This window comes from Schistocerca gregaria, chromosome 5, assembly GCF_023897955.1.
Source record: "Schistocerca gregaria isolate iqSchGreg1 chromosome 5, iqSchGreg1.2, whole genome shotgun sequence".
NCBI lineage: Eukaryota > Metazoa > Arthropoda > Insecta > Orthoptera > Acrididae > Schistocerca > Schistocerca gregaria.
Genome location: NC_064924.1, coordinates 475,523,462 through 475,548,056, shown reverse-complemented (window position 1 = coordinate 475,548,056; position 24,595 = coordinate 475,523,462). Strand labels below are relative to the sequence as shown.

General features: G+C 44.8%; 1 protein-coding gene across 1 annotated transcript in view; it reads right to left on the bottom strand.

Annotated features, from left to right (window-relative positions):
• LOC126273019 (aminopeptidase N-like) overlaps positions 1 to 23,764 on the bottom strand; it is a 161,133-nt gene extending 137,369 nt beyond the window's left edge. The window contains exons 1-2 of the mRNA XM_049976391.1: positions 23,722 to 23,764; positions 1,163 to 1,319 (exon numbers count right to left, since the gene is read on the bottom strand). Of these exons, the coding sequence (XP_049832348.1) occupies positions 1,163 to 1,319; positions 23,722 to 23,744 (180 nt within the window). The 5' untranslated portion in view covers positions 23,745 to 23,764. The remainder of the gene's footprint in view (positions 1 to 1,162; positions 1,320 to 23,721) is intronic.
• Between the last annotated feature and the right edge of the window lie 831 nt (positions 23,765 to 24,595).

Below are 24,595 nucleotides of genomic sequence, written 5' to 3'. Positions count from 1 at the left end.
CTAGTTCCACGGAATTTCATGAGAAGGTTCACCACAGTATTGTAGGTAATGGGCGGTCTGTCTGGGACCGTTGGTTAAAAGCGTTCGCGGTCACACGGATGCTTCTCTCTCCCCGTACCAGGATGATCTCAATGCGTTCGGGGTGTGTTAATGTCATCTTTCGTGCCACATATAAGGACGAAACACTAGTCATAACATGAAAGACATAATTGTTTTTGGCGCGCGATTAGACGAGCGGTATAAGGCGCCGCAGTCATGGACTGTGCGGCTGATCCCGGCGGAGGTTCGAGTCCTCCCTCGGGCATGGGTGTGTGTGTTTGTTCTTAGGATAATTTAGGTTAAGTAGTGTGTAAGCTTAGGGACTGATGACCTTAGCAGTTAAGTCACATAATATATCACAGACATTTGAACATTTTGAACATAATTGTTTTTCTGGTTTATCAGAAATAAAACAAGATTATTCCAAGTTTATTGTTTTTCACTTATAACGCTTGCAAGTAAACTCATACAAGTGGCGTTCAACAAGTAATGCTCCATTCTTTTCTCACAGTGGATCGGTTTTATTGGCGATTCCAATACACCATACTATCACCCACTCTTCTGTCTACATAACCCTATTTTTCAACCTAACGTCCTTTCAGTGCGAGTACGACTGACGTACACCTTCTTACCTGGAGGACCTTTATGACCGCATCGTAGCACTCTATCGACCGACGTAGGACCTAACGTCTGGCTGCCTCAATAATCTCATCATCCACGTACCGTTTCCCGCGGGGTGCTTCCTTCATTGAACCAAACAGATGGAAGTAGAAAAGTGCGAGATCCAGACACTCGATATGGTACCTCCCGAAGCATCAAGGAAATGGTAATACGGGTGTAGCAGGAATTTTGAAAGGTGACCGGCTTTGTACAAGGAAGCCAAGACTTAAATACCACAAGCAGGTTGAAATGACTGTGGCGCGCAGTTCTTGCGCAGATTGGAGAATACTTGCACATGACTAGCTGGAGATGGGCATCAAACCAGTCTTCGGAGTAAGGAATTCAACAACGATAATCGGAATCCCGTATCAGTTGTTAGATCTGGAAGGTTGTTGTTAGGTTGCTGGACACATAACAGAATCTGAGGTAGAGCCGGAAACGGCCTGCTGCGCGGCAGACTTACCTCGAAGTAGGGCTGAAGGGTGACCTTGTAGTTGCTGGGGATGACGTCACCGGGCAGCCGGTAATCGGCCCTCTCTGCCCTTACTGCGGTGTCCGACCGAAGCTCCGCCTGCTGGGTGAGTGGGATGCCCACCACCAGGCATGGCGCCGCCAGCAACCTGTCGCAAAATATCCAAGTGTTCATGGTAGCGTAGTCGTTGAACAGTGGGGGAGATATTCAGCTTGAGGTGATTTTTCTAAATAGCGTAGTCTGAATTACAATTTAATTATGTTTTCGATGAGCGTTTCCGACCATAGTTCGTCTTGAAAACTAAAACTTGTTTTAGCATCTGTTGCACCTCAACAGTTGCAGCGAAGAGTTTGTGAAACTGAAGATGGACTATACTGTTCGAAACCGGCCATGGAAAATACACTCCTGGAAATGGAAAAAAGAACACATTGACACCGGTGTGTCAGACCCACCATACTTGCTCCGGACAATGCGAGAGGGCTGTACAAGCAATGATCACACGCACGGCACAGCGGACACACCAGGAACCGCGGTGTTGGCCGTCGAATGGCGCTAGCTGCGCAGCATTTGTGCACCGCCGCCGTCAGTGTCATCCAGTTTGCCGTGGCATACGGAGCTCCATCGCAGTCTTTAACACTGGTAGCATGCCGCGACAGCGTGGACGTGAACCGTATGTGCAGTTGACGGACTTTGAGCGAGGGCGTATAGTGGGCATGCGGGAGGCCGGGTGGACGTACCGCCGAATTGCTCAACACGTGGGGCGTGAGGTCTCCACAGTACATCGATGTTGTCGCCAGTGGTCGGCGGAAGGTGCACGTGCCCGTCGACCTGGGACCGGACCGCAGCGACGCACGGATGCACGCCAAGACCGTAGGATCCTACGCAGTGCTGTAGGGGACTGCACCGCCACTTCCCAGCAAATTAGGGACACTGTTTCTCCTGGGGTATCGGCGAGGACCATTCGCAACCGTCTCCATGAAGCTGGGCTACGGTCCCGCACACCCTTAGGCCGTCTTCCGCTCACGCCCCAACATCGTGCAGCCCGCCTCCAGTGGTGTCCCGACAGGCGTGAATAGAGAGACGAATGGAGACGTGTCGTCTTCAGAGATGAGAGTCGCTTCTGCCTTGGTGCCAATGATGGTCGTATGCGTGTTTGGCGCCGTGCAGCTGAGCGCCACAACCAGGACTGCATACGACCGAGGCACACAGGGCCAACACCCGGCATCATGGTGTGGGGAGCGATCTCCTACACTGGCCGTACACCTCTGGTGATCGTCGAGGGGACACTGAATAGTGCACGGTACATCCAAACCGTCATCGAACCCATCGTTCTCGGCAAGGGAACTTGCTGTTCCAACATGACAATGCACGTCCGCATGTATCCCGTGCCACCCAACGTGCTCTAGAACGTGTAAGTCAACTACCCTGGCCAGCAAGATCTCCGGATCTGTCCCCCATTGAGCATGTTTGGGACTGGATGAAGCGTCGTCTCACGCGGTCTGCACGTCCAGCACGAACGCTGGTCCAACTGAGGCGCCAGGTGGAAATGGCATGGCAAGCCGTTCCACAGGACTACATCCAGCATCTCTACGATAGTCTCCATGGGAGAATAGCAGCCTGCATTGCTGCGAAAGGTGGATATACACTGTACTAGTGCCGACATTGTGCATGCTCTGTTGCTTGTGTCTATGTGCCTGTGGTTCTGTCAGTGTGATCATGTGATGTATCTGACCCCAGGAATGTGTCAATAAAGTTTCCCCTTCCTGGGACAATGAATTCACGGTGTTCTTATTTCAGTTTCCAGGAGTGTATAATAAAAATTTTAATTTGCACTGTGTTCTTCAGAAAATTAGATTATACTGATTACTGTGGTGTCTCTACGACTGCGTAATATCGTCTTTTAGTTGTAGTGATTTTCTTCAGGAAAGCTCACTACTTGCTTCCATATATGATTCGCCAATGAGTGAAAAGCGATACACTGGTGTGCAAAGCTTAAGAATGAAAGTAACTTTCGCATGATGTGTCATCGGCATGTAACATAGCTTGATGAATCTTGAACCATGCGCAGAAAGAACTGCTTCAAAATAGTACAAAAGGTTAACTAGAGAAATACATAATGGGACGCACAGAGATGACCTTTTACTCAAAGACAATAATTACACTGTAATTGTGACGTCGTCCAGAGATCACAGTGACACATTGAAATTTGGCAACGTTAATCGATACCAAAGACGTTAGTGAGGTCGGGGTTCTCCAGAAAACTACATCTTCCTCTCAGCAAACAGCAGCGCCCTCACACTGTGGTCAATATAGTGTCGAGCATGCAAGAGCTCAGCACAGTTAGAGACCACACCCACAGCAGTCAGTATCATCGTCTAGGATCAATGAGTAGTTAAAGTTTCAGACAAACAAGTAGTGTTGATAATGTTGAATACTGTACCTCAAGAGAATAGTATGTTAGTGCATCATGTGATGCTTTGCTAGTCATTGGCAGTTATAAATTATCTGGTGCTCCCGTGGGAAATAGGTTTGTTAAATTTATGTAAATATTTTATTCATGGAAGTAATAAAGGGAAGTAATATTTACTGTGTTCTAGTTTGATGAGCCTTCTCCCAGGGCAATCAAAGAATCCACAGTCATGGACAAAGTAGTCTGACACCCAGTTACAAAAGTAGTCACCACGAGTGATTATGGATCCCTTGGGAAACAGCGGGACATGGTTCTTAATAGGGATTATGGTAATCATGGACGGCAATGTTCTGAAACGTGCTCCGATGCTGGCCACAAGGCGGCTAGAGAGTTGTTGTGGTAGCTCCACCGGCGCGATTGACAAATGGTGTATGTCCAATGGTACACGTGGTCGTATGCTACAATACGTCTCCGCTACACATCTCAAATGTGTTCGCCGAATATCCTCTCGTTCCAAGAGCCCCTCCACCTTCGCTGTCCGATGCGATCGCACATTGTCAACTGTAAAAACAAATAATCAAAATTGCAACGCTCTCGTAGAGACTGTTGTGGCTAGAGCAAACCAAAGACTGCTATTCATTGGCAGAGCGCTTAGAAGGTGCAACAGGTCTACTAAAGAAACTGCTTACACCACGCATGTCCGCCCTATTCGGGAGTATTGCTGTGCGGTGTGGGATCCGCGTCAGCTGGGAGTGATGCACGACATCGAAAATGTTCAAAGAAGAGCAGATCGTTTTGCATTATCGCAAAATAGGAGACATAGTCCCACAGACATGATACTTGAATTGGAGGGGCAATCATTAAAACAAAGCCGTTTTTGATAATATTCTTCTCGGGTGTGCAGCCGGATCATAACGTCATCTTGACACAATATTTCGGCCATCCAACTGGCCACCATCTGCAGGTGACAGTGCTGGTACACGATCACGCCGGAACTGACTTCTCAGCGCAAGCGGCGGCCCCTATATAGGCCGCAGAAGGCCCACAACGCGTGCGCGAGGAGATGCCGTAACTGCCCTCTAGCGAAAGTAAACATACCGCGCCGCCAGTGGTGCAAACAGACGAAATCGAGATATCGCTATGATAAATTAAAATTATTCCGACCATGGAGGTGGAAAATGATGGAAAGCTTCCGTTTCTGGATGTTCTGGTGTACAGAAAGGATGATGGGATACTGGGACACAGAGTTTATCGAAAGCCTACGCACACGGACCGTTACCTGCATGCTTCTAGCTGTCATCCATCGTTCCAGCGTACTGGGGTCCTGCGAAGAGCTTATGCCATTTCAGACGGACAAAGCTTGACACAAGAATTGGACCATCTCAAGGGTGTGTTCAAGCAGAATGGCTATACAGATAAACAGGTCCATCGTGCTTTCCAGTTTGGACCTTCGCCTGAACCACCAGACGATACCTGCAAATCGGTGACTTTTCTACCTTTTGCTGGGAACATTTCCTCGAAGATAGGAAGAATTCTAAAAATATAACATATTAAAATTATTTTTCGTCCGCCAGCCAAGATCTGAGAGCTTCTTTGCTCGGTTAAGGATGACTTGTGTTTGAGGAAGCCCGGTGTGTACATGATCCCTTGCCACTGTGGGAAGACCTGTATTGGTCAGACAATCCGGACCATTCAGGACCGATGCGTTGAGCACCAGCGGCGCACAAGGCTGCTTCAACCTGAGAAGTCTGCAGTGGCGGAACACTGTCTCACCGAGGGACATAGAATTCTGTATGACGAGACACAAATGATCCCCCTGCATCTTGCTATTGGGTCTGTGTTTTAAAAGTCTCCATAGACTCGTTTGCTTGATATTATTAATAGAGACAACGGTTACCTTTTAAGTAAGAATTGGAACCTGGTGTTATCAGACATTAAAAAACAACCGTCTGTGTTTCGATCGTCGGAATAATTTTTAATTTTTGATAGCAATATCTCGATTTCGCCTGTTTCCACCACTGGCGGCGCAGGCGCAGTATGTTTACTTGCTCTAGAGGGCAGTCACGGCACCATCTCGTGCACTCGTGGTCCTTCTGCGGCATATATAAGGGCCGCTGCTTGCGCTGAGAAGTCATCACAACCATAGGTAGAAGCACAAGCGGCCAAAGACACCACTAGCTAGGGCATAGCCACCTATGGTAAACTAACATACGCTATCAAGCGACAAACGTCGGCAAGCCCCTGCATATCAGCAACACTGACCGGTACTTGTCAGCTGCTATTAGAGCCGACCAACAGGCCACAGCAGGGACACCGACGAGCTCGCCCACTGACGCACAAACAAACCGCCAACATCACCCTATAGTGTGCATCCGATATATGACCTATCGGACACAAAAACGATAACAAACATAATTGTCGCGGGTTGCTGACGCTGAACGAGAGCCCTACCCTGGCACCCAGCGCCAGCCTCCAAGCAACACAACCGCACAACGTCAAAGGTGTTGCATGATACCCACTACTAACAAAGCCCACCCTTGCATGACCTATCGCAGGCAGCAAGACATCCGCCACTGCTCTTACCACCCGACCTAACTATCGCTGAGGTTTTTTTTCCTTTGGCTCTTGCCTTGGCATATTTTTTCCTCTGCCCTTCAAACCGCTACCCTTCGTTCGACTTCGACCCAAACTAACTCCAGATGAGCGCATATTAATGGTTAACCTTAACCAGACGTACGCAACCATCGCAGGAGAGCGACACCTCACATTAGTGAAAACTAACCCTTATGCAGAGGTGGCAGTAGACCTATTGAGTTGGCCATCATGCCGGTGTGGGCGTGGAGGGGCTCCACCTCTTATATATATATATATATAAAAAGCTGAGAAGTCAGTCTGGCGAGATCGTGTACGAGCACTCTCACCTGAAGATGGCGGCCAGTTGGACCGCCGAAATATTGTCTGAAGATGACGTTATGATTCGGCTACACACCCGAGAAGGATATTATGAATTACTGCGCCGGAAAAGCCTACGTAATCACAAAGGGGATCTTCTCATAAAATTTCAGTCAGCAACATTCTCCTCCGATTGCGAAAACATTCTCTTGGCATCCACCTACATAGGGAGAAATGATCATCAGGATAAAATAAGAGAAATCACGGCTCATTTTTCCCGCGCGCCGTTAGAGAGTGGAACGGTTGTGAGACAGCTTGAGGATGGTTCGTTGAACCCTCTACCGGGACTCGCGAAAAGCAGAGTAATCACGTAGATGTAGATGTGGAGCCGAATACAGCCCGAGAGGACGCACATGCGCAGTTAGCACAGTGTCACACTGCGCTGTCCGGTAAGTGTCAGCACGCCCATGCAACATTAGCCCAGCCCCTCATCCCCACACGCACTGGAACACTTGGACCACCACATGAATTCCGATCTTTCTCCGTATGACGGTACGTCCTGCATTGTCGAATACGAACATTTTAGCTACCCAGGTGCCGTACTGTGGAAAAGCATATACACTCCTGGAAATTGAAATAAGAACACCGTGAATTCATTGTCCCAGGAAGGGGAAACTTTATTGACACATTCCTGGGGTCAGATACATCACATGATCACACTGACAGAACCACAGGCACATAGACACAGGCAACAGAGCATGCACAATGTCGGCACTAGTACAGTGTATATCCACCTTTCGCAGCAATGCAGGCTGCTATTCTCCCATGGAGACGATCGTAGAGATGCTGGATGTAGTCCTGTGGAACGGCTTGCCATGCCATTTCCACCTGGCGCCTCAGTTGGACCAGCGTTCGTGCTGGACGTGCAGACCGCGTGAGGCGACGCTTCATCCAGTCCCAAACATGCTCAATGGGGGAAAGATCCGGAGATCTTGCTGGCCAGGGAAGTTGACTTACACCTTCTAGAGCACGTTGGGTGGCACGGGATACATGCGGACGTGCATTGTCCTGTTGGAACAGCAAGTTCCCTTGCCGGTCTAGGAATGGTAGAACGATGGGTTCGATGACGGTTTGGATGTACCGTGCACTATTCAGCGTCCCCTCGACGATCACCAGAGGTGTACGGCCAGTGTAGGAGATCGCTCCCCACACCATGATGCCGGGTGTTGGCCCTGTGTGCCTCGGTCGTATGCAGTCCTGATTGTGGCGCTCACCTGCACGGCGCCAAACACGCATACGACCATCATTGGCACCAAGGCAGAAGCGACTCTCATCGCTGAAGACGACACGTCTCCATTCGTCCCTCCATTCACGCCTGTCGCGACACCACTGGAGGCGGGCTGCACGATGTTGGGGCGTGAGCGTAAGACGGCCTAACGGTGTGCGGGACCGTAGCCCAGCTTCATGGAGACGGTTGCGAATGGTCCTCGCCGATACCCAAGGAGCAACAGTGTCCCTAATTTGCTGGGAAGTGGCGGTGCGGTCCCCTACGGCACTGCGTAGCATCTTACGGTCTTGGCGTGCATCCGTGCGTCGCTGCGGTCCGGTCCCAGGTCGACGGGCACGTGCACTTTCCGCCGACCACTGGCGACAACATCGATGTACTGTGGAGACCTCACGCCCCACGTGTAGAGCAATTCGGCGGTACGTCCACCCGGCCTCCCGCAGGCCCACTATACGCCCTCGCTCAAAGTCCGTCAACTGCACATACGGTTCACGTCCACGCTGTCGCGGCACGCTACCAGTGTTGAAGACTGCGATGGAGCTCCGTATGCCACGGCAAACTGGCTGACACTGACGGCGGCGGTGCACAAATGCTGCGCAGCTAGCGCCATTCGACGGCCAACACCGCGGTTCCTGATGTGTCCGCTGTGCCGTGTGTGTGATCATTGCTTGTACAGCCCTCTCGAAGTGTCCGGAGCAAGTATGGTGGGTCTGACACACCGGTGTCAATGTGTTCTTTTTTCCATTTCCAGGAGTGTAGTTGCATGGGCGCACTGAGCTCCAAATCTTTGAAAATGGTACACTCACCGATCAGCGTTATGGTGACACTGTCCTCCCACAGCATGTGGGTCTTTTCAGGGGAGCATTCAGCCCTGACTTCATTTTATGGGTGCCAATACGCGACCACATCTAACAGCGCAGTGGAAGAAATCTTGGGGCGAGTGGATATTCGGCTCATGGGCTGACCAGCCCGTTCCTCCGGCTTACATCCCACCGAAGGCGTGTGATGGGTTGGGCAGCATGTCCACATGGCAGTAGTGACCAACCACGCTGGTTGTTGAGTCGAATGCCCTACCACAAAACTCTTCAGCGATCTTGTCGCGAACATGTGTTTCAGAGCGTTCATTGACGCCGTGGTGATTGTACACAATATTAAGAACCATTTGCGACCTTTTGAAATATCCAGAAGTCCATCATCAATCGCGGTAACTTCAGTACAATTACTGTTGAAACGTCTCTGTAAAGTCGTTTCATAAGACGCTTGTCGAATTCGGTACAACGTATTCACTTTACTACCTGATTTTAGCTCAATTCATGAACTCTTCCAAAAAAACTGAGCACTCAAATAAGGCCTATTGAATGTTACATGTGTCTTTTAATGTGGGGTTTCGGGTTCGTTTTGTGGCAAACGGTCAGTTGATCATCGTCTGCTGGGAGCAGACGATGTTTCTTCTCTTTCGAAGCAGAGCACAGGATGACCAACTTAAGTTTCCAATACCTGAACACAGAGGTTTATCCATCTTAGTCGAAGGCTGTGTCGAAGGCTGTTTTTGTGTGTGAGGTTCTCTTAGATTGTTCGCAGATGATGCTGTAATTTACCGTCTAGTAAGGTCATCCGAAGACCACTATCAGTTGCAAAGTGATTTAGAAAAGATTGCTGTATGGTGTGGCAGGTGGCAGTTGACGCTATATAACGAAAAGTGTGAGATGATCCACATGAGCTCCAAAAGAAATCCGTTGGAATTCGATTACTCGATAAATAGTAAAATTCTCAAGGCTGTCAATTCAACTAAGTACCTGGGTGTAAAAATTACGAACAACTTCAGCTGGAAGGACCACATAGATAATATTGTCGGGAAGGCGAGCCAAAGTTTGCGTATCATTGGCAGGACACTTAGAAGATGCAACAAGTCCACTAAAGAGACAGCTTACTCTACACTCGTTCGTCCTCTGTTAGAATATTGCTGCGCGGTGTGGGATCCTTACCAGGTGGGATTGACGGAGGACATCGAAAGGGTGCAAAAAAGGGCAGCTCGTTTTGTATTATCACGTTATAGGCGAGAGAGTGTGGCAGATATGATACACGAGTTGGGATGGAAGTCATTACAGCAAAGACGTTTTTGGTCGCGGCGACACCTTTTTACGAAATTTCAGTCACCAAATTTCTCTTGCGAATGCGAAAATATTTTGTTGAGCCCAACCTACATAGGTAGGAATGATCATCAAAATAAAATAAGAGAAATCAGAGCTCGAACAGAAAGGTTTAGGTGTTTGTTTTTCCCGCTCGCTGTTCGGGAGTGGAATAGTAGAGAGATAGTATGATTTTGGTTCGATGAACCCTCTGCCAAGCACTTGAATGTGAATTGCAGAGTAGTGATGTAGATGTAGATGTTAGTGACGGAGGGCTACCCCTCTGGTAGCTTCCGCTGCACGGAGAGCTAGGTAATCTCGAAAGAGAAAGCGGCACTCTCCGGTGAACGCTTGGTAAGTATGGATCGCAGCACTTAAGGGGGGTTTCAGGTGATAGGAAGCAGGTTGAGTTAGGACTTCGTTATGTTTAACTGTTGAAATACTTAAGAACTTCAGCTTAACTGAAGCGTGTAAAGCGAGTTATTTTTCCGAATGTGCCATAAATATATTGCTTTAAATAGGCGATTTTTGGGTGTTTGAGTTAAACGTGTGGAAGTTACTTAGTTCATTTTGAACAACGATGAAGTAGAATTTCAAACGGTAAATCTGATTAGGAAAAGATATTTAATCTTATATTTTAGAGAAGTTGCTTTTGTCTTTGTGTGTTGATTTTGTGCCACGTGTTTGGTAATAAATGACCCTTTTGGTCCACCACGGCAAAGCAATAGGCTTTATTTTAACAGTTTGCTTGTTTAATGAGCTATAATTTCTGCAAGAATATCTGTTCTTTCGTGCGCTTTTTACAAAGTAGCACAAAAGTTTGAATCTGAATGCACCACGTGCTCTAGTTCGGCCGTTTGCAAGCAGCAGACGCAGTTATTACGTTGAATAATTATCTCACAACCTCGTGCATTTGTTAAACCTCTGTCCAGAATAGTGCATACGTAGAAATGTAATGCGAATCTCACTGAGATATTTTTGTGGTATGAATGCAAAGGAGATGATAGCATCATTGTCTCCCACCCCCGTTTTCTGTGTTTGTTCTTGCTGTACTTAAATTGTGCTCTGTTACATTCTCACGTAATTCTTACTTAAATATTTCTAGTCAGGCACCAGTTGTGTGTAGCTAGGATGTGCAACAAAATACTTAGGTACAATAAATAATCTATGTGAAAGATAAATTCTGTGGTGTTGATCTTACCCACTTACTCCGATTTCCAATCCTGAATTAATCAAGTTGCGTCATGCACGACATGGAGTGCTATTTATCAGGCAACTTAAAGAAATTTGCATACTTGTAATTGAATTGTTAAAGTAATTAAACTAATAATTTTCCAGCTCTGTTTTTTTTTTAAATGGTTAGGAAGGGCTTGGGCTGGTGTCGACCCTGAATTTCTGAATTTTTATCATTATTTGTGAGAGAGAAGCAGCTAGAAATGCGAGATAACGTATATGACTGGATGAGAAACTTCGTAAAGATAGTAATACGTAACACTGTATTTGAATAAGAGTGTCATTCCTGTTCGGTTCATTGCGCATTTCTTTTAGTTACCTTCTGTACTACGCTATAGCGGTTATTTGTGTGTTCCAAGTTTCATCGAGCTATTTAGTTTGGAGTGATACATCAAGCGAAAGAACTTGCTACCCTCCTAGCAGTAGCTGATCGCAGAAAGCTGGAGCAACGAAGGGTACGTGACGACTAGAAAAAAGCGTAGGTCATTCCAGTTTTCAAGAAGGGCGTTAGGGCATATGCAAACAATTATAGAGCTATATCGCTAACGTCAATCCGTTGTAGAATTATCGAACATGTTTTATGCTAAAGAATAATGGTGTTTTAAGAGAAAATCACGGATTACACAAACAGAGATCTTGCGAGCATCGGACCATATCTGCGGCTGGATTCGACACTTACTTGCACATAGAACTCGAAATATCGCTCTTAACGGAACAGAATCGACAAATGTAAAGGCAATTTTCGGAGTACCCCAAGTAAGTGTGATAGGACCGTTACTGTTTATAATATACGGATAAATGATTTAGAAGAAAGTGTGGGATGTTCTCTAAGGCTATTCACAGATGACGCGGTTGTATATAACAAAGTATCAACTGCAGAAGACAGTGCAGAATTTCGGAATGACCTGCAGAAGATTGATGGTTGGTGCAGACTCTGGCAGTTGACCTCGAACATAAGTAAGTAACATACTGCGCATACTCAGGAAAGTAAGTCCACTACTGAGTAGCTGCGCTATTGATGACAAACACCTGGAAACAATATCTGCCGAAAAATATTTAGGACTAACTATCCAGAGTGGAATGACCACATAAAACAACAGCGAATGCCTGGATCAGATTCATAGGAAGAATCTTGAGGAAATGTAACTCATCCGCGAAGGAAGTGGCTTACAAGGCTCTTGTTAATCAAGATGGAATCATTACTAGGAACGACTGACAGAAAAGATAGAGAGATCAAACGAAGGGCGCGTTTCGTTAAGGGATCGTTTTGTTGGCAAGAGACGCTCAGCAGACTGTATTGGCAGACGTTATAAGATGTGGTGCATCACGAAGAGGTTTGCTATTGAAATTTCGAGAGAGCACTCTGCAGGAGCCGGCCGCGGTGGTCTCGCGGTTCTAGGCGCGCAGTCCGGAACCGTGCGACTGCTACGGTCGCAGGTTCGAATCCTGCCTCGGGCATGGATGTGTGTGATGTCCTTAGGTTAGTTAGGTTTAAGTAGTTCTAAGTTCTAGGGGACTACTGACCACAGCAGTTCAGTCCCATAGTGCTCAGAGCCATTTGAACCATTTTTGAACTCTGCAGGAAGAGTCGGAGAACACTTTACCTCTTCCCATATACAACTCGCGTAGTGACCACGACGCGAAGATTCGAGAAATTCGAACCACTACAGAGGCTTACCGCCATTCGCGAGCGGAGAAGAGTAGGGGGGGGGGGGGGGGATGATCAGTTAGTGGTAGCAGAAGTACCCTTCCCCATACGCCATTAAGTGGCTTGCGGAGTATGATGTAGATGCAAATGTAGTTACTTTTGTCCTTAAATTTTGCACTCCATAGTATGTTCTGGAACCACCGTGATGATTTGATAACTTTGTTCTTTCTTTGTATGTAGAATCGTTTCTCTCAATACTGCGCTGACCATAGAAATCGCTATGCAGCCACCTGGAGATGAAGGAATACCTGCCGTGCTGTTCGGCAGAGCGCGCTGTGTATCGAACCGTGAACGGGACAGCGAGGTTTGTATACATTGTACCGTCTGCCAAATTGCGCCTACTCTCATTTCTAGATTAGACCGTGGGCGCATTGTCACTTTACGACAAGAAGGTATGACAGAGATACTGGTGGTAGTCAATCTGCTAGGGTGGTTTGGAAAGCTCAGTATACCGACGAGGTCCCAGGTTCGAATACCAGTCAGGCACACTGTTTTAGTCTACCAGGAATTTTAAAATCAGCGCAACTCAACTGCGGCGTGGAAAATTTGTCCACTGCAGAACGAAAATTTATCCACTGCAGAGTGAAAATATATTCTGTACATAATTCGCGAATTTCTGCTTTCAATCTGCGTCAGATAAAGCATGTTCAGAAAATAGTTTTTGACTCATTTATTTGTTGATCACTTCATCCCTGTCGCAAACCAGCTGTGTGTGTGAGAACTGCGCCTCATTTTTACAGACGAGAGATCGATTGGTTGAATAAAGTTTTAATGAAGGAGCTTATAGAGTCTACATAAATAGCAGATACGGCGATTTATTATCCTGTTATCAGTAGCTCCGTCAATTGTCGATGATTAATGGCGGTTTACGCGATAATCCTGTGGCACAAGTGACAGCGATAAGAACTGGAAATTGAGACGCAATTTAATATCGTTTAGCGGAATATAAGGGATCTGATAAAAAGGCAACTATATTCCTGCTGCTAGGCAGCTATTTGTCGCGATGTAATAGTGCGAATTTCTGCTGTCTAGGAATCAACGTAGATTTCTCAAGCAATGATTGTGTGAAATCCAGCCCAGTGTGTCGTTCACGTGACACAGAAAGCAATACACACCCGCGCTCAGCTTCATGCCGTGTTCCTTGACTCCTGGATGGCATTCCATGCAGCTCCGAACTACCGCTTAATGTATACAATACGGGCCCATGGAGTATCAGACCAGCTGTGTGATTAGACTGGAGAGTTTCTAACAAGTGGAACACACCGTGTCATTCTTAAAGGAGAGAACAGGGAAGGGGGCTGAAATATGGGTTGAAAAGTCTTTCGAAAATATATCGCTATTAAGGGCAATTTTCAAGCCAGAAATACGAAAATTGGTATTTGGTTACTCGGTCAAATATAAAAAAATTAAGCCTGCAGAATTTTTAGAAATTCTATCGTTAAGGGGGTGAAATAGTGCTCGAAAATTTGTTTTCATTGGTTGGTTCGTTGTTGTGTGGCAGGAGATCAAACAGCGAGGTCATCGGTCCCATAGGTTTAGGGAAGGAAATCAGCCGTGCCCTTTTATAGGAATCATCCAGGTATTTGTCTGAAGCGATTTTGGGGAAATCACGGAAAACCTATATCAGGGCGTCCGGACGTGGGTTTGAACCGTCGACCTTCCGAACGCAAGTCCAGTGTGTTAACCACTGCGTCACCTCGCTCGGTGTCTTGAAGATAAATCGTTATTAAAGTACTACTAACGCATTTTACAAGTTACATTTATCAGAATTGGTGACTTCTCGATTGGAGGTAAAAGAAATACTAGTTCCATTGTTTTTGGGAATTCAGCTCCTAATTAGTAAAATAGGGGATGACAGTTTTACGGAAATATTTCATTACGGAAGCATTTCTGAAATTAAATCTCTAAAAACTTCCTGTTGGCTTTTCGGTTAGAAATTAAAAAAAAGGCTTCAGTTTTTTGGAAATTCAACCCCTAAGTTTTTTTTCTTTTTTTTTTTTACAATGAAACATATTTAAAGGTAAATCTAAGAAAATTGGTATTTGACTTCAAGAGAAATATGTCTTAGAGGATAAAAGTTTTCGTGGTAATATGACCACAAGAACTCCAAAGGCATGATTAACAAAAACCTCAGACTCCAACTACCAGAATCACTTTATGGTCAGAGGTAAATTGGGAAAAGACCATGCTTCTGTGGCCTTAACTAGCGTGAAAAATTTATAAAATGTTGCAATTTGTGAACAACATGCAAATTCGATTAAAGAAAAAAAGAAAACCAAAAACAAAAACAAGTCTGTGCAGGCTAACCGTCCATGCGAGCGAACCAGCGTGTGTTAAACTAGTGTATAACTAAATGACTTAAGTGAGTAACTTCGGAAGCTTTTCGCGGGTGATATTCTATACAGAGACGTTGAAACTCCAGAAAACTATAGCGAAATGCAGGAGGACCTGCAGAAGGTAAATCAGCAGAAAGACCCGTTATTGTAGCAGTAGACTATTGCAGAACAATCACTGAAAACAGTAAGATCCATAAAATATCAAAGAGTGTGAGCAAAGATCGATCTTAAGTGGAACGACAACGTAAAACTAATCGCAGATGGGGCAGATGCCTGACTGGTTCCTTGAAAGAATCAACAGGAATAGTCAACTTATGAGCAAGGCAGCTTACGAAACCCTCGTTCGACCAATACCTTCTTAATATTGGTCTCTTACCAGATATGATTGATAGCGTAATAGAGATGGTTCAAAGAAGAATGCAGATCCAAATCCAGTAGCAGATCCTATAATAGAGCAGCTGCACAGCACAGTGTGATTTACTGTTGAAGGTGCGAGAGCTTATGTTCTCAGAAGATTCATCCGATACATTGCTTCGTCCTAAATATGTCTCGCGAGAAGTCCATGCATGCAAAATTAGAGAGATTGCAACAATAGTTCTTCCCGCGGATCGTTTGTCACTGAAACCCACACACTATAAAGCCTCTTACTGAGTGTTGATGTTGACTCAGAAACTCGAATAACACTTTGCTAGTGGTGGAGCAGTTTACTACAGATTCTGCACTAGAAAATGTCGTGTACCAGCCTTGCCACAAATGAAGCGATGCCGATGTTACAAATTTGTGCACGTGGCAAATATGGTCAGTTTGTGGTGGTCGTCTTGAAGATAAGGATTGCCGTAGATGGATTCACACACGCCTGCATATACTCCTTCCGCTATCCAAAACATTTATGAGCGTCGTTTTGCCGAAGCTACGCAGGAGTTCCCAGATTTTTGCTTTCCGAGCCAACACAAGTAATGGCAAGAAGCCGTTCAGGCAACGTCCACATCTAGACTCCGCAAACCAGCTTGAGATGTGCTGTGGAGGGTACTTTGAGTAACACTATCACTGCGCCCCTTTCCAGTTTCAGTCGCGCAGAGTTTGCGGAAGATCGATTGCCGATGAGCCTCCGTGTGGCCCCTAATCTCTCCAATTTTACCTTCGTAGTCTTTTTGGGGGATATACGTAACTGGGAGCACTATATTTGTTGACTGATCTTGGAACGTACCATCTAGGAATTCAACAGAAAACCACACGGCGATGCAAACGCCTATCTTCTGGCATCTATCACTGGAGTTGGTTTAATCATCTTCATGACGCTTTCGTGCTTACGGAACAAACTTGTAACTGCTTTTCTTCGTATCTTCTCTACTTCTTCTATCAATCCTATCTGGTACGGATCCAATGAATCTTAGTCCGGCATCTGCGTTCCCTGCGATTAGTTTCACTTAGTCTTTCCACTCTAATCCACACTGTACGCTCTCTCCCAGACATTTTATGAATGGGGGACTGCCGGCCACAATGCCGTACGCTCATTTCCACTTATGCACGTAACTCATTCCAGTGATTGTTCTGCAACATTGTAATCATACCATAACGGGTCTTTCTACCTATTTATGTGTAATACGATTCATTTGTTTATGTTGAGAGTCAACTGGCACTCCATTCATCAAGCGTCGATCCTCTACAGGTCTTTCTCTACTTGGATACAATTTTCTAGTTTTGTTATTTCCCCGTAAAAAAAATGAATAAAATAAAAAAAAAATAAAAAAATCCTCGAAAAGCCTCACAGAACTTCGAATATTGTCTACTATATTTATTTATGTTGTGAAAAGTAATGGGCCTGTAATGCTCCCTTGGGGTACGCCCGAAATTATTATACTCTTAAAGACTTCCCTCCACTGAGTATGACATGATATGTTCTGTTTACTAGAAACTCTCGAATCCAACCAAACAGTTGGTCTGATATTCCGCTCTCTCGTATTTTGGTCATTAGGAGCCAGTGCGGAACTCTATCGAGTGTCTGCTGGAATCCACGAACACAGCACTTACCTGGGCTCCGGTGTCTACCGCCTTCTGGGTCTCGTGGACAAACAGGCGAGCTGGGTTACACGGGATCGTTGTTTTTGGAACCCATGTTGATTCCTACAGAGCAGACTTACGTTTTCTAGAAATATAATGATACGCGAGCACAAAAACTGAGCCGGCTGGAGTGGCCGAGCGGTTCTAGGCGCTTTAGTCTGGAACCGCGCGACCGCTGTGGTCGCAGGTTCGAATCCTGCCTCGGGCAAGGATGTGTCTGATGTCCTTAGGTTAGTCACGTTTAAGTAGTTCTAAGCTCTAGGGGACTGATGACCTCAGATGTTAAGGCCTATAGTGCTCAGAGCCATTTGAACCATTTGAACAAAAACAAAAAATGAGCCAACATTCTACAACATATCTCCAACAGAGTTATAGGCCTGTACCTCTGTGCGTCCGTTCAACAACCGTTCTTGAAAACGGGAATGGCCTGTGCTATTTTCCAGTCGTCTGGAACGCTTTGCTCCTCCAAAGACCTGCTGTATGTAGAATCGTTTTAGCATCGCGGCAGGTCCAGTGGGCTTTCCTCTTTTGAGCGACTTCCATTGCTTTTCCACTCCACGGTAGCTTATTTTGTCTATATTGCGATGACTCAAAGGCGGAAGGGCTGTGTGGTCTTTCTCTATAAAACAGCTTCGGAAAATACATTTACTATTTCGACCTTTTCTGTGTCAACCTCCATTTCAATAGCATTATGGTCATAGAGTATTTAGACATATCTAGACAGATAGCTATCATCCGTTTATTGATTTAGCATAAGACTAAAACTTCCTAGGATTTTCTATTTAATCGGTTGACAGAAATTTGTTTTCGTTTTTGTTGAAGCGTTATGCATGTCGCTTTTCAAGCTAATTCTGATTCTGGTTAATTTTTGTCTGTCCATCAGACTTTGACAGCGTTTAATCTTGCTGTGAACCTCTCTTTGCTTTCGCAGTAGTTAACACGGGTGTCTAAACACTGCGAGTCTTTTCCATTCACCACAACTTTGTTCGGGATGTACCTGTCTAAAGCGTATTGTACAATGGTCTTGAACTTTTCCCACTCATGCTTAACGTTGTTAGTGCTGGAGATGAAATTTTGTTGCTGACCGTTCGGGTAATCTGAAATCCTTTTCTTGTCACTCTTGCTAAGCAGAAAAATCTCCCTATCTTTCTTTCTATTCAGAGATGTTGCAGCGGCATACCTCATTCCTTATTCTACGCTGAGTCGAAAACTTAGGGTCTGTTTGCAACCAGCAGATCTAAGATTTTACCTTCACGAGTCGATTCTCTGATTAACATTTAAATTTTCAGATAAATTTAGAAAAATTTCATAGGATTCCCTTTCACCACTAACCGCCCTAATCACTTGAGACTCTCTCTATGGCTAATATTACAGTACCTAATACTGCTACGACTACAAAATGACCGAGGAACTTACGTGAGATACTCTCCAACAGTCCCCTAGAATGTTATAGATAATTGCTCCTGAAGCAGGCGGTCTGGCCATGTTTGATCCACCTTTAACACTTGTCGCCAAAATTATTTTGCATTCGGAATCTGTACTTATCTCACTAGATATTATGATATTTTTATTGCTATAAACACTCTTCCACTACCAGCTTTTAACGTATTTTTGCGATACGCATTCCAGTCGGAGTTAAGAATTTCGTTGCAACATCATTACCACAAGATCCAAAATGGTACACTTTACTAACATGGCGTCTAGATTTATGTCACTGCTTTTTGGAGTTACGAATGTCAGTGTGGACTGAGAGTAAAACAAAGAAAGACGAATGTCCTGATAAGTAGCAGAAATGAGAACAGCAAAAAACTTGACAGTAGTACAGGTTATCATGAAGCAGACTAAATGAAGGAGTTCTGCTAGGCAGCAAAATAACCCATGACGGACGAAGCAAAGAGGACATGAAAGCAACCATTGTCAAAAAGGGCATTCATGGTGGAGGGAAGTCTGTCAGTATCAAACATAGACCTTAATTTAAGGTAGGAATTTCTTAGAACGTACGTCTGGAGCAGTTCATTGTATGACAGTGAAACACGGAGTGTGGGTAAACCAGAAGAGAAGAGAATCGTAGCATTTGACATGTAGTGCTACAAAAGAATGTTGAAAATTAGATGGACTGGTAAGGTAAGGGATGAGGAAATTCTCCACTGGAATATATGGAAAGCACTGTCAAGAAGGGACAGAATGTTAATACATCGGGGAAATACTTCTATGGTACTGGAGGGAGCGGTAGAGGGTAAAAACTGTAGAGGAAGACAGAGATTGACATACAGTCACCAAATAACTGAGGGCGTAGGTTGCTATTACTACTCTGAGATGAAAAGTTTGGCACAAGAGAGGAATTCCTGGCGGGCTGCATCAAACCAGTCAGGAGACTAATGACTTAATTTAAAAAATCAAAAAGACATCAATCGGTAAAAATGGAAAGCTTATATAATCAGTTTCTTGTCCGTCTCTCTGTCTGCTATCTGATCCTCTGTTCGACTGTTGAGAACTCTTTTTCTCACAAACGGGTAGACTTATCCAGCTGAAACTGACGTCACACACCAAGGTCTATGGTTCTTTGGCGATGTAAAAAATTTGAGCTTGTACGTCAATGCAGCCAAAGAATATGGTCATTCATGTCAAATGTTTTGATACTCGCTAGCTCACTCATCTGAACCTACAGGGCACTGCCCTTTGACGTATGATCACGAAATTTGGCAGGAAGCTGGGTTAGACGGTACAAGTAAAGGAAAAATGCCGAAAATTCTTAATTTGTAATTACCGAGAGGCAAAGAAGTATTTTTTGTCATTTATTTTTGTTTTGTCTGTTGTTCTCCTGTTAAGACCCCTAGACGTTACGTATTGAAATTTGTCACATACTTAAGTGTACGTTCCTTTGGTGGTGTAAAAAATATAAGAGTCTACATCAATACGACCGAGATATATGGCCATTTATGTCACACATTTTTTGATATCTTGCCAGTATCGGTATCGCTAAAGGTGAAAACTCCTCGACATTCTCTATTCCTGTAATGGATGAACTGTCTATATGCATAATAAAGTTTGTACGGAACCCTCGGTGCGGGAATCCTATTCGCACTTACCCGGATTTTTTTTTATATTTTGGTCAATGTTATTCAGTCTCTGCACCGAACGCACTACGGAAGACATCAAGAAAAAACTGGGAAAGAAAATTAAAGTTCAATGAGGAGAAATAAAACCTTAAAGATCTGCTGATTACACTGTAATTTTTATCAGAGACGCCAAATAAATTGGAAAAGCAGTTGCAAGGAATATGCAGTGTCTTGAAAAGATGTTATAGGATTAACTTCACTTAAAATTAAAAGAGCATAATGAAATGTAGTCGAATAAAATCAGTTGAAACTAAATGTTGTGGATGAGTTTTATTATTTACACATCAAGCTAACTAAAGACGGCTTAAGTAGAGAGAAAATAACACGCAGATTCGCAGTAAAAAGAAAACTATTGACGGCAGGAGGAATTTGTAACACAGAATTTAAAATTAAATATTAGGAAGTCTATTGTGAAAGTGTTTGAAAAGTAGCCATTTACGGAAGTGAAACGTGCTAAATAAGCAGTTGAAACAAGAAGAGATTAGAAGCTATAGAAGTGAGGTGCCAGAGAGTAAAGCAGAAGCTTAGATTCGTAGGTCGAACAATTAAATTTATTGCGCAACTTTACTAAAAGAAGAGATTGGTTAATAGGCCACATTTTGAGGCGCCAAGCAATCGTCAGTATGGTAATGGGGGGATATGTTGGGGAAAAAATTGTAGGGGGAGAGCAAGACTCGAATACAATAATCCGTTTCAACATCAAACGGGGTCTTCTTCAGGCCCCAAGCGTTACCTACCATACACAACCGCAGTGACAAAGATCAACGAAGTCTTCATATGGGAGCAGTTATCAAGCATGTGCGCCACCATACGCAACGAACAGAGTCGTAAGCAGCAGGGTCAAAATTAGCTGGATTCCGTGCGTGCGTAGCAGTAACAAGCCCAGCATGCTTAGAGGTCAGACTGGATGGGCTTGTTAATGCTACATAAGTACGCAATTGTCCCAGTAAACTGAAGTCGACCGTTCGGTTTCCCCATCTACATCTACATCTACATCTACATGACTACTCTGCAATTCACATTTAAGTGCTTGGCAGAGGGTTCATCGAACCACAATCATACTATCTCTCTACCATTCCACTCCCTAGCAGCGCGCGGGAAAAACGAACACCTAAACCTTTCTGTTCGCGCTCTTATTTCTCGTATTTTATTTTGATGATCATTCCTACCTATGTAGGTTGAGCTCAACAAAGAATTTTCGCATTCGGAAGAGAAAGTTGGTGTCTGAAATTTCGTAAAAAGATCTCGCCGCGACGAAAAGCGTCTTTGCTGTAATGACTTCCATCCCAATTCGCGTATCATATCTGCCACACTCTGTCCCCTATTACGTGATAATACAAAACGAGCTGCCATTTTTTGCACCCTTTCGATGTCCTCCGTCAATCCCACCTGGTAAGGATCCCACACTGCGCAGCAATATTCTAACAGAGGACGAACGAGTGTAGTGTAAGCTGTCTCTTTATTGGACTTGTTGTATCTTCTAAGTGTCCTGCCAATGAAACGCAACCTTTGTCTCGCCTTCCACACAATATTATCTATGTGGTCTTTCCAACTGAAGTTGATCGTAATTTTAACACCCAGGTACTTAGTTGAACTGACAGCCTTGAGAATTGTACTATTTATCGAGTAATCGAATTCCAACGGATTTCTTTTGGAACTCATGTGGATCACTTCACACTTTTCGTTATGCGTCAACTGCCACCTGCCACACCATACAGCAATCTTTTCTAAATCGCTTTGCAACTGATACTGCTCTTCGGATGACCTTCCTAGACGGTAAATTACAGCATCATCTGCGAACAGCCTAAGAGAACTGCTCAGATTGTCACCCAGGTCATTAATATAGATCAGGAACAGCAGAGGTCCCAGGACGCTTCCTTGGGGAACACCTGATATCACTTCAGCTTCACTCGATGAATTGCCGTCTATAACTACGAACTGCGACCTTCCCGACAGGAAATCATGAATCCAGCCGCGGAACTGAGACCATACCCCATAGGCCCGCAGCTTGATTAGAAGTCGCTTGTGAGGAGCGGTGTCAAAAGCTTTCCGGAAATATAGAAATACGGAATCAACTTGAGATCCCCTGTCGATAGCGGCCACTACTTCATGCGAATAAAGAGCTAGTTGCGTTGCACAAGAGCGATGTTTTCTGAAACCATGCTGATTACGTATCAATAGATAGTTTCCTTCGAGGCGATTCATAATGTTTGAATACAGTATATGCTCCAAAACCCTACTGCAAACCGACGTCAATGATATAGGTCTGTAGTTAGATGGATTACTCCTACTACCCTTCTTAAACACTGGTGCGACATGCGCAATTTTCCAATCTGTAGGTACAGATCTATCGGTGAGCGAGCGGTTGTATATGATTGCTAAGTAGGGAGCTATTGTATCAGCGTAATCTGAAAGTAACTTTCTTACGCGCTCGTTCAATTCCATATGGCTTTGCAATATTACGCCTGGGTATTTAATCGGTATGGCTGTGTCAAGTAGCACACTGCTAATACTGTGTTAGAACACTAAGGGAAGTTTTTAGCACTCATTTGAATTAACTGACACCTTTTTTTTTTACATTTAGAACAAGCTGAAATTCATCACATCAATTAGAAATTTTGTCTAATTGATCTTGTGCCTTCCTACATTCACTCAACGATGGCTCCTTCCCGTACACCACGGCATTACCAGCAACCAGCAGCAGGTTGGTGCTCACCCTGTCCACCGGATCATTTACGAATAAAGGTAATAATAGCTGTCATGTCACACTTCCCTGGGGCCGTCCTGACGATACGCTTGTCTCCGATGACCACTCGCCGTCGGCGAATTTACTGGATCCTGTTACTTACGACGTCTTCGAGCCACTGGCATATCTGGGAACCTAGTACGTATGCTCATATCTTCGTTAACAGTCTTCAGTGGAGAACCGTGTCAAACGCTTTCCGAAATCTAGAAATCAGCAATCAGCCTGTTGCCCTTCATCCCTAGTTCACAGTGTATCATGTGACAAAAGGGCAACATGAGTATAGCAGGAGCTATGCATGTCTGATACTATCAGAAGCTTTTGCCCTTTCCATTTAGAAAGGCTATTTGGTTTCTTATTAGTCAAATTATTTAAGTTTGAAATTACTACGGCAGGAATCGTCACACATATGAATATAGTTGTCTCCCCACATCCAATACCGATTCCAAAAAGAATTTCATGTCAAAATGAAATACATATCGCAATGAAACACATATTTCAAAATTATATCTACATGTGTTAAATTATTCCTCACACTACTTTTCCACAACAAATAAAATAAAAGTGTGTAGGAGACATAGTAATCAAATTAATAAAAAACGTTCGTATTTGTAGAAAAAGCCGAAGTACCTACCATAAGAGGGGTAACCAAGCCATTGTAGCACTGTGGCGCTGGCCACCGGAACTTCATTATAAGTAAGTGGCACCCGGTCAGATAACGGGTTATCAGGGTGCGTCTGGCAGCGTGAGTGACGTAACTGTGGACCACTCTGTCAAGTTTGGAAGGACTCTCGTTATCTGCCGATGTTGGCAGATACTCTCCGACAGAAATCCCAGCCGCCCTGTGGCGTGTTATATCGAACAGGACACGGATAATCAATTAGAAGGCGTCACGCTTGCGGCGAAGTTCTCGGTGCGCGTTAATTTATGTTACGGAACTGACGACGTAAAACCAACAGGCAACGGAGTCCTTCAGGATCTGATAACTGTGAGCATTGAAAGAAACACACATTCATTATCACATATGCGTTAAAAATTTTACTTATTTTGCATGCCAACTTGCTGGACTTATGGATTCAGTAATTCTGATTGATCTATAAAGATGCCGTTGAATATAGGAAAAGTGTAAATCATTGCGTAGAATACGTTGTACACTGAGGTGATAAAAGTCATGGGAGATATTGTAATGTCGTGTCGGACCTCATTTTACCGGGCGTAATACAACAAATCGACGTAACATGAACTCAACAAGTCGTTGGAAATCACCAGCAGAAATATTGAACCATGCCGCCTCTGTCGCTTTAACTTTTAACTTAAACTCCTCCCGAAGGCCCAACGGTATCGACCGGCCGCCGTGTCATCCGCAGCCCATAGGCGTCACTGGATGCGGATATGGAGGGGCATGTGGTGAGCACATCGCTCTCCCAGCTTCCGAGACCGGAGCCGCTACCTCTCAAGCAAGTAGCTCCTCAATTTGCCTCACAATGGTTGAGTGCACCCCGCTTGCC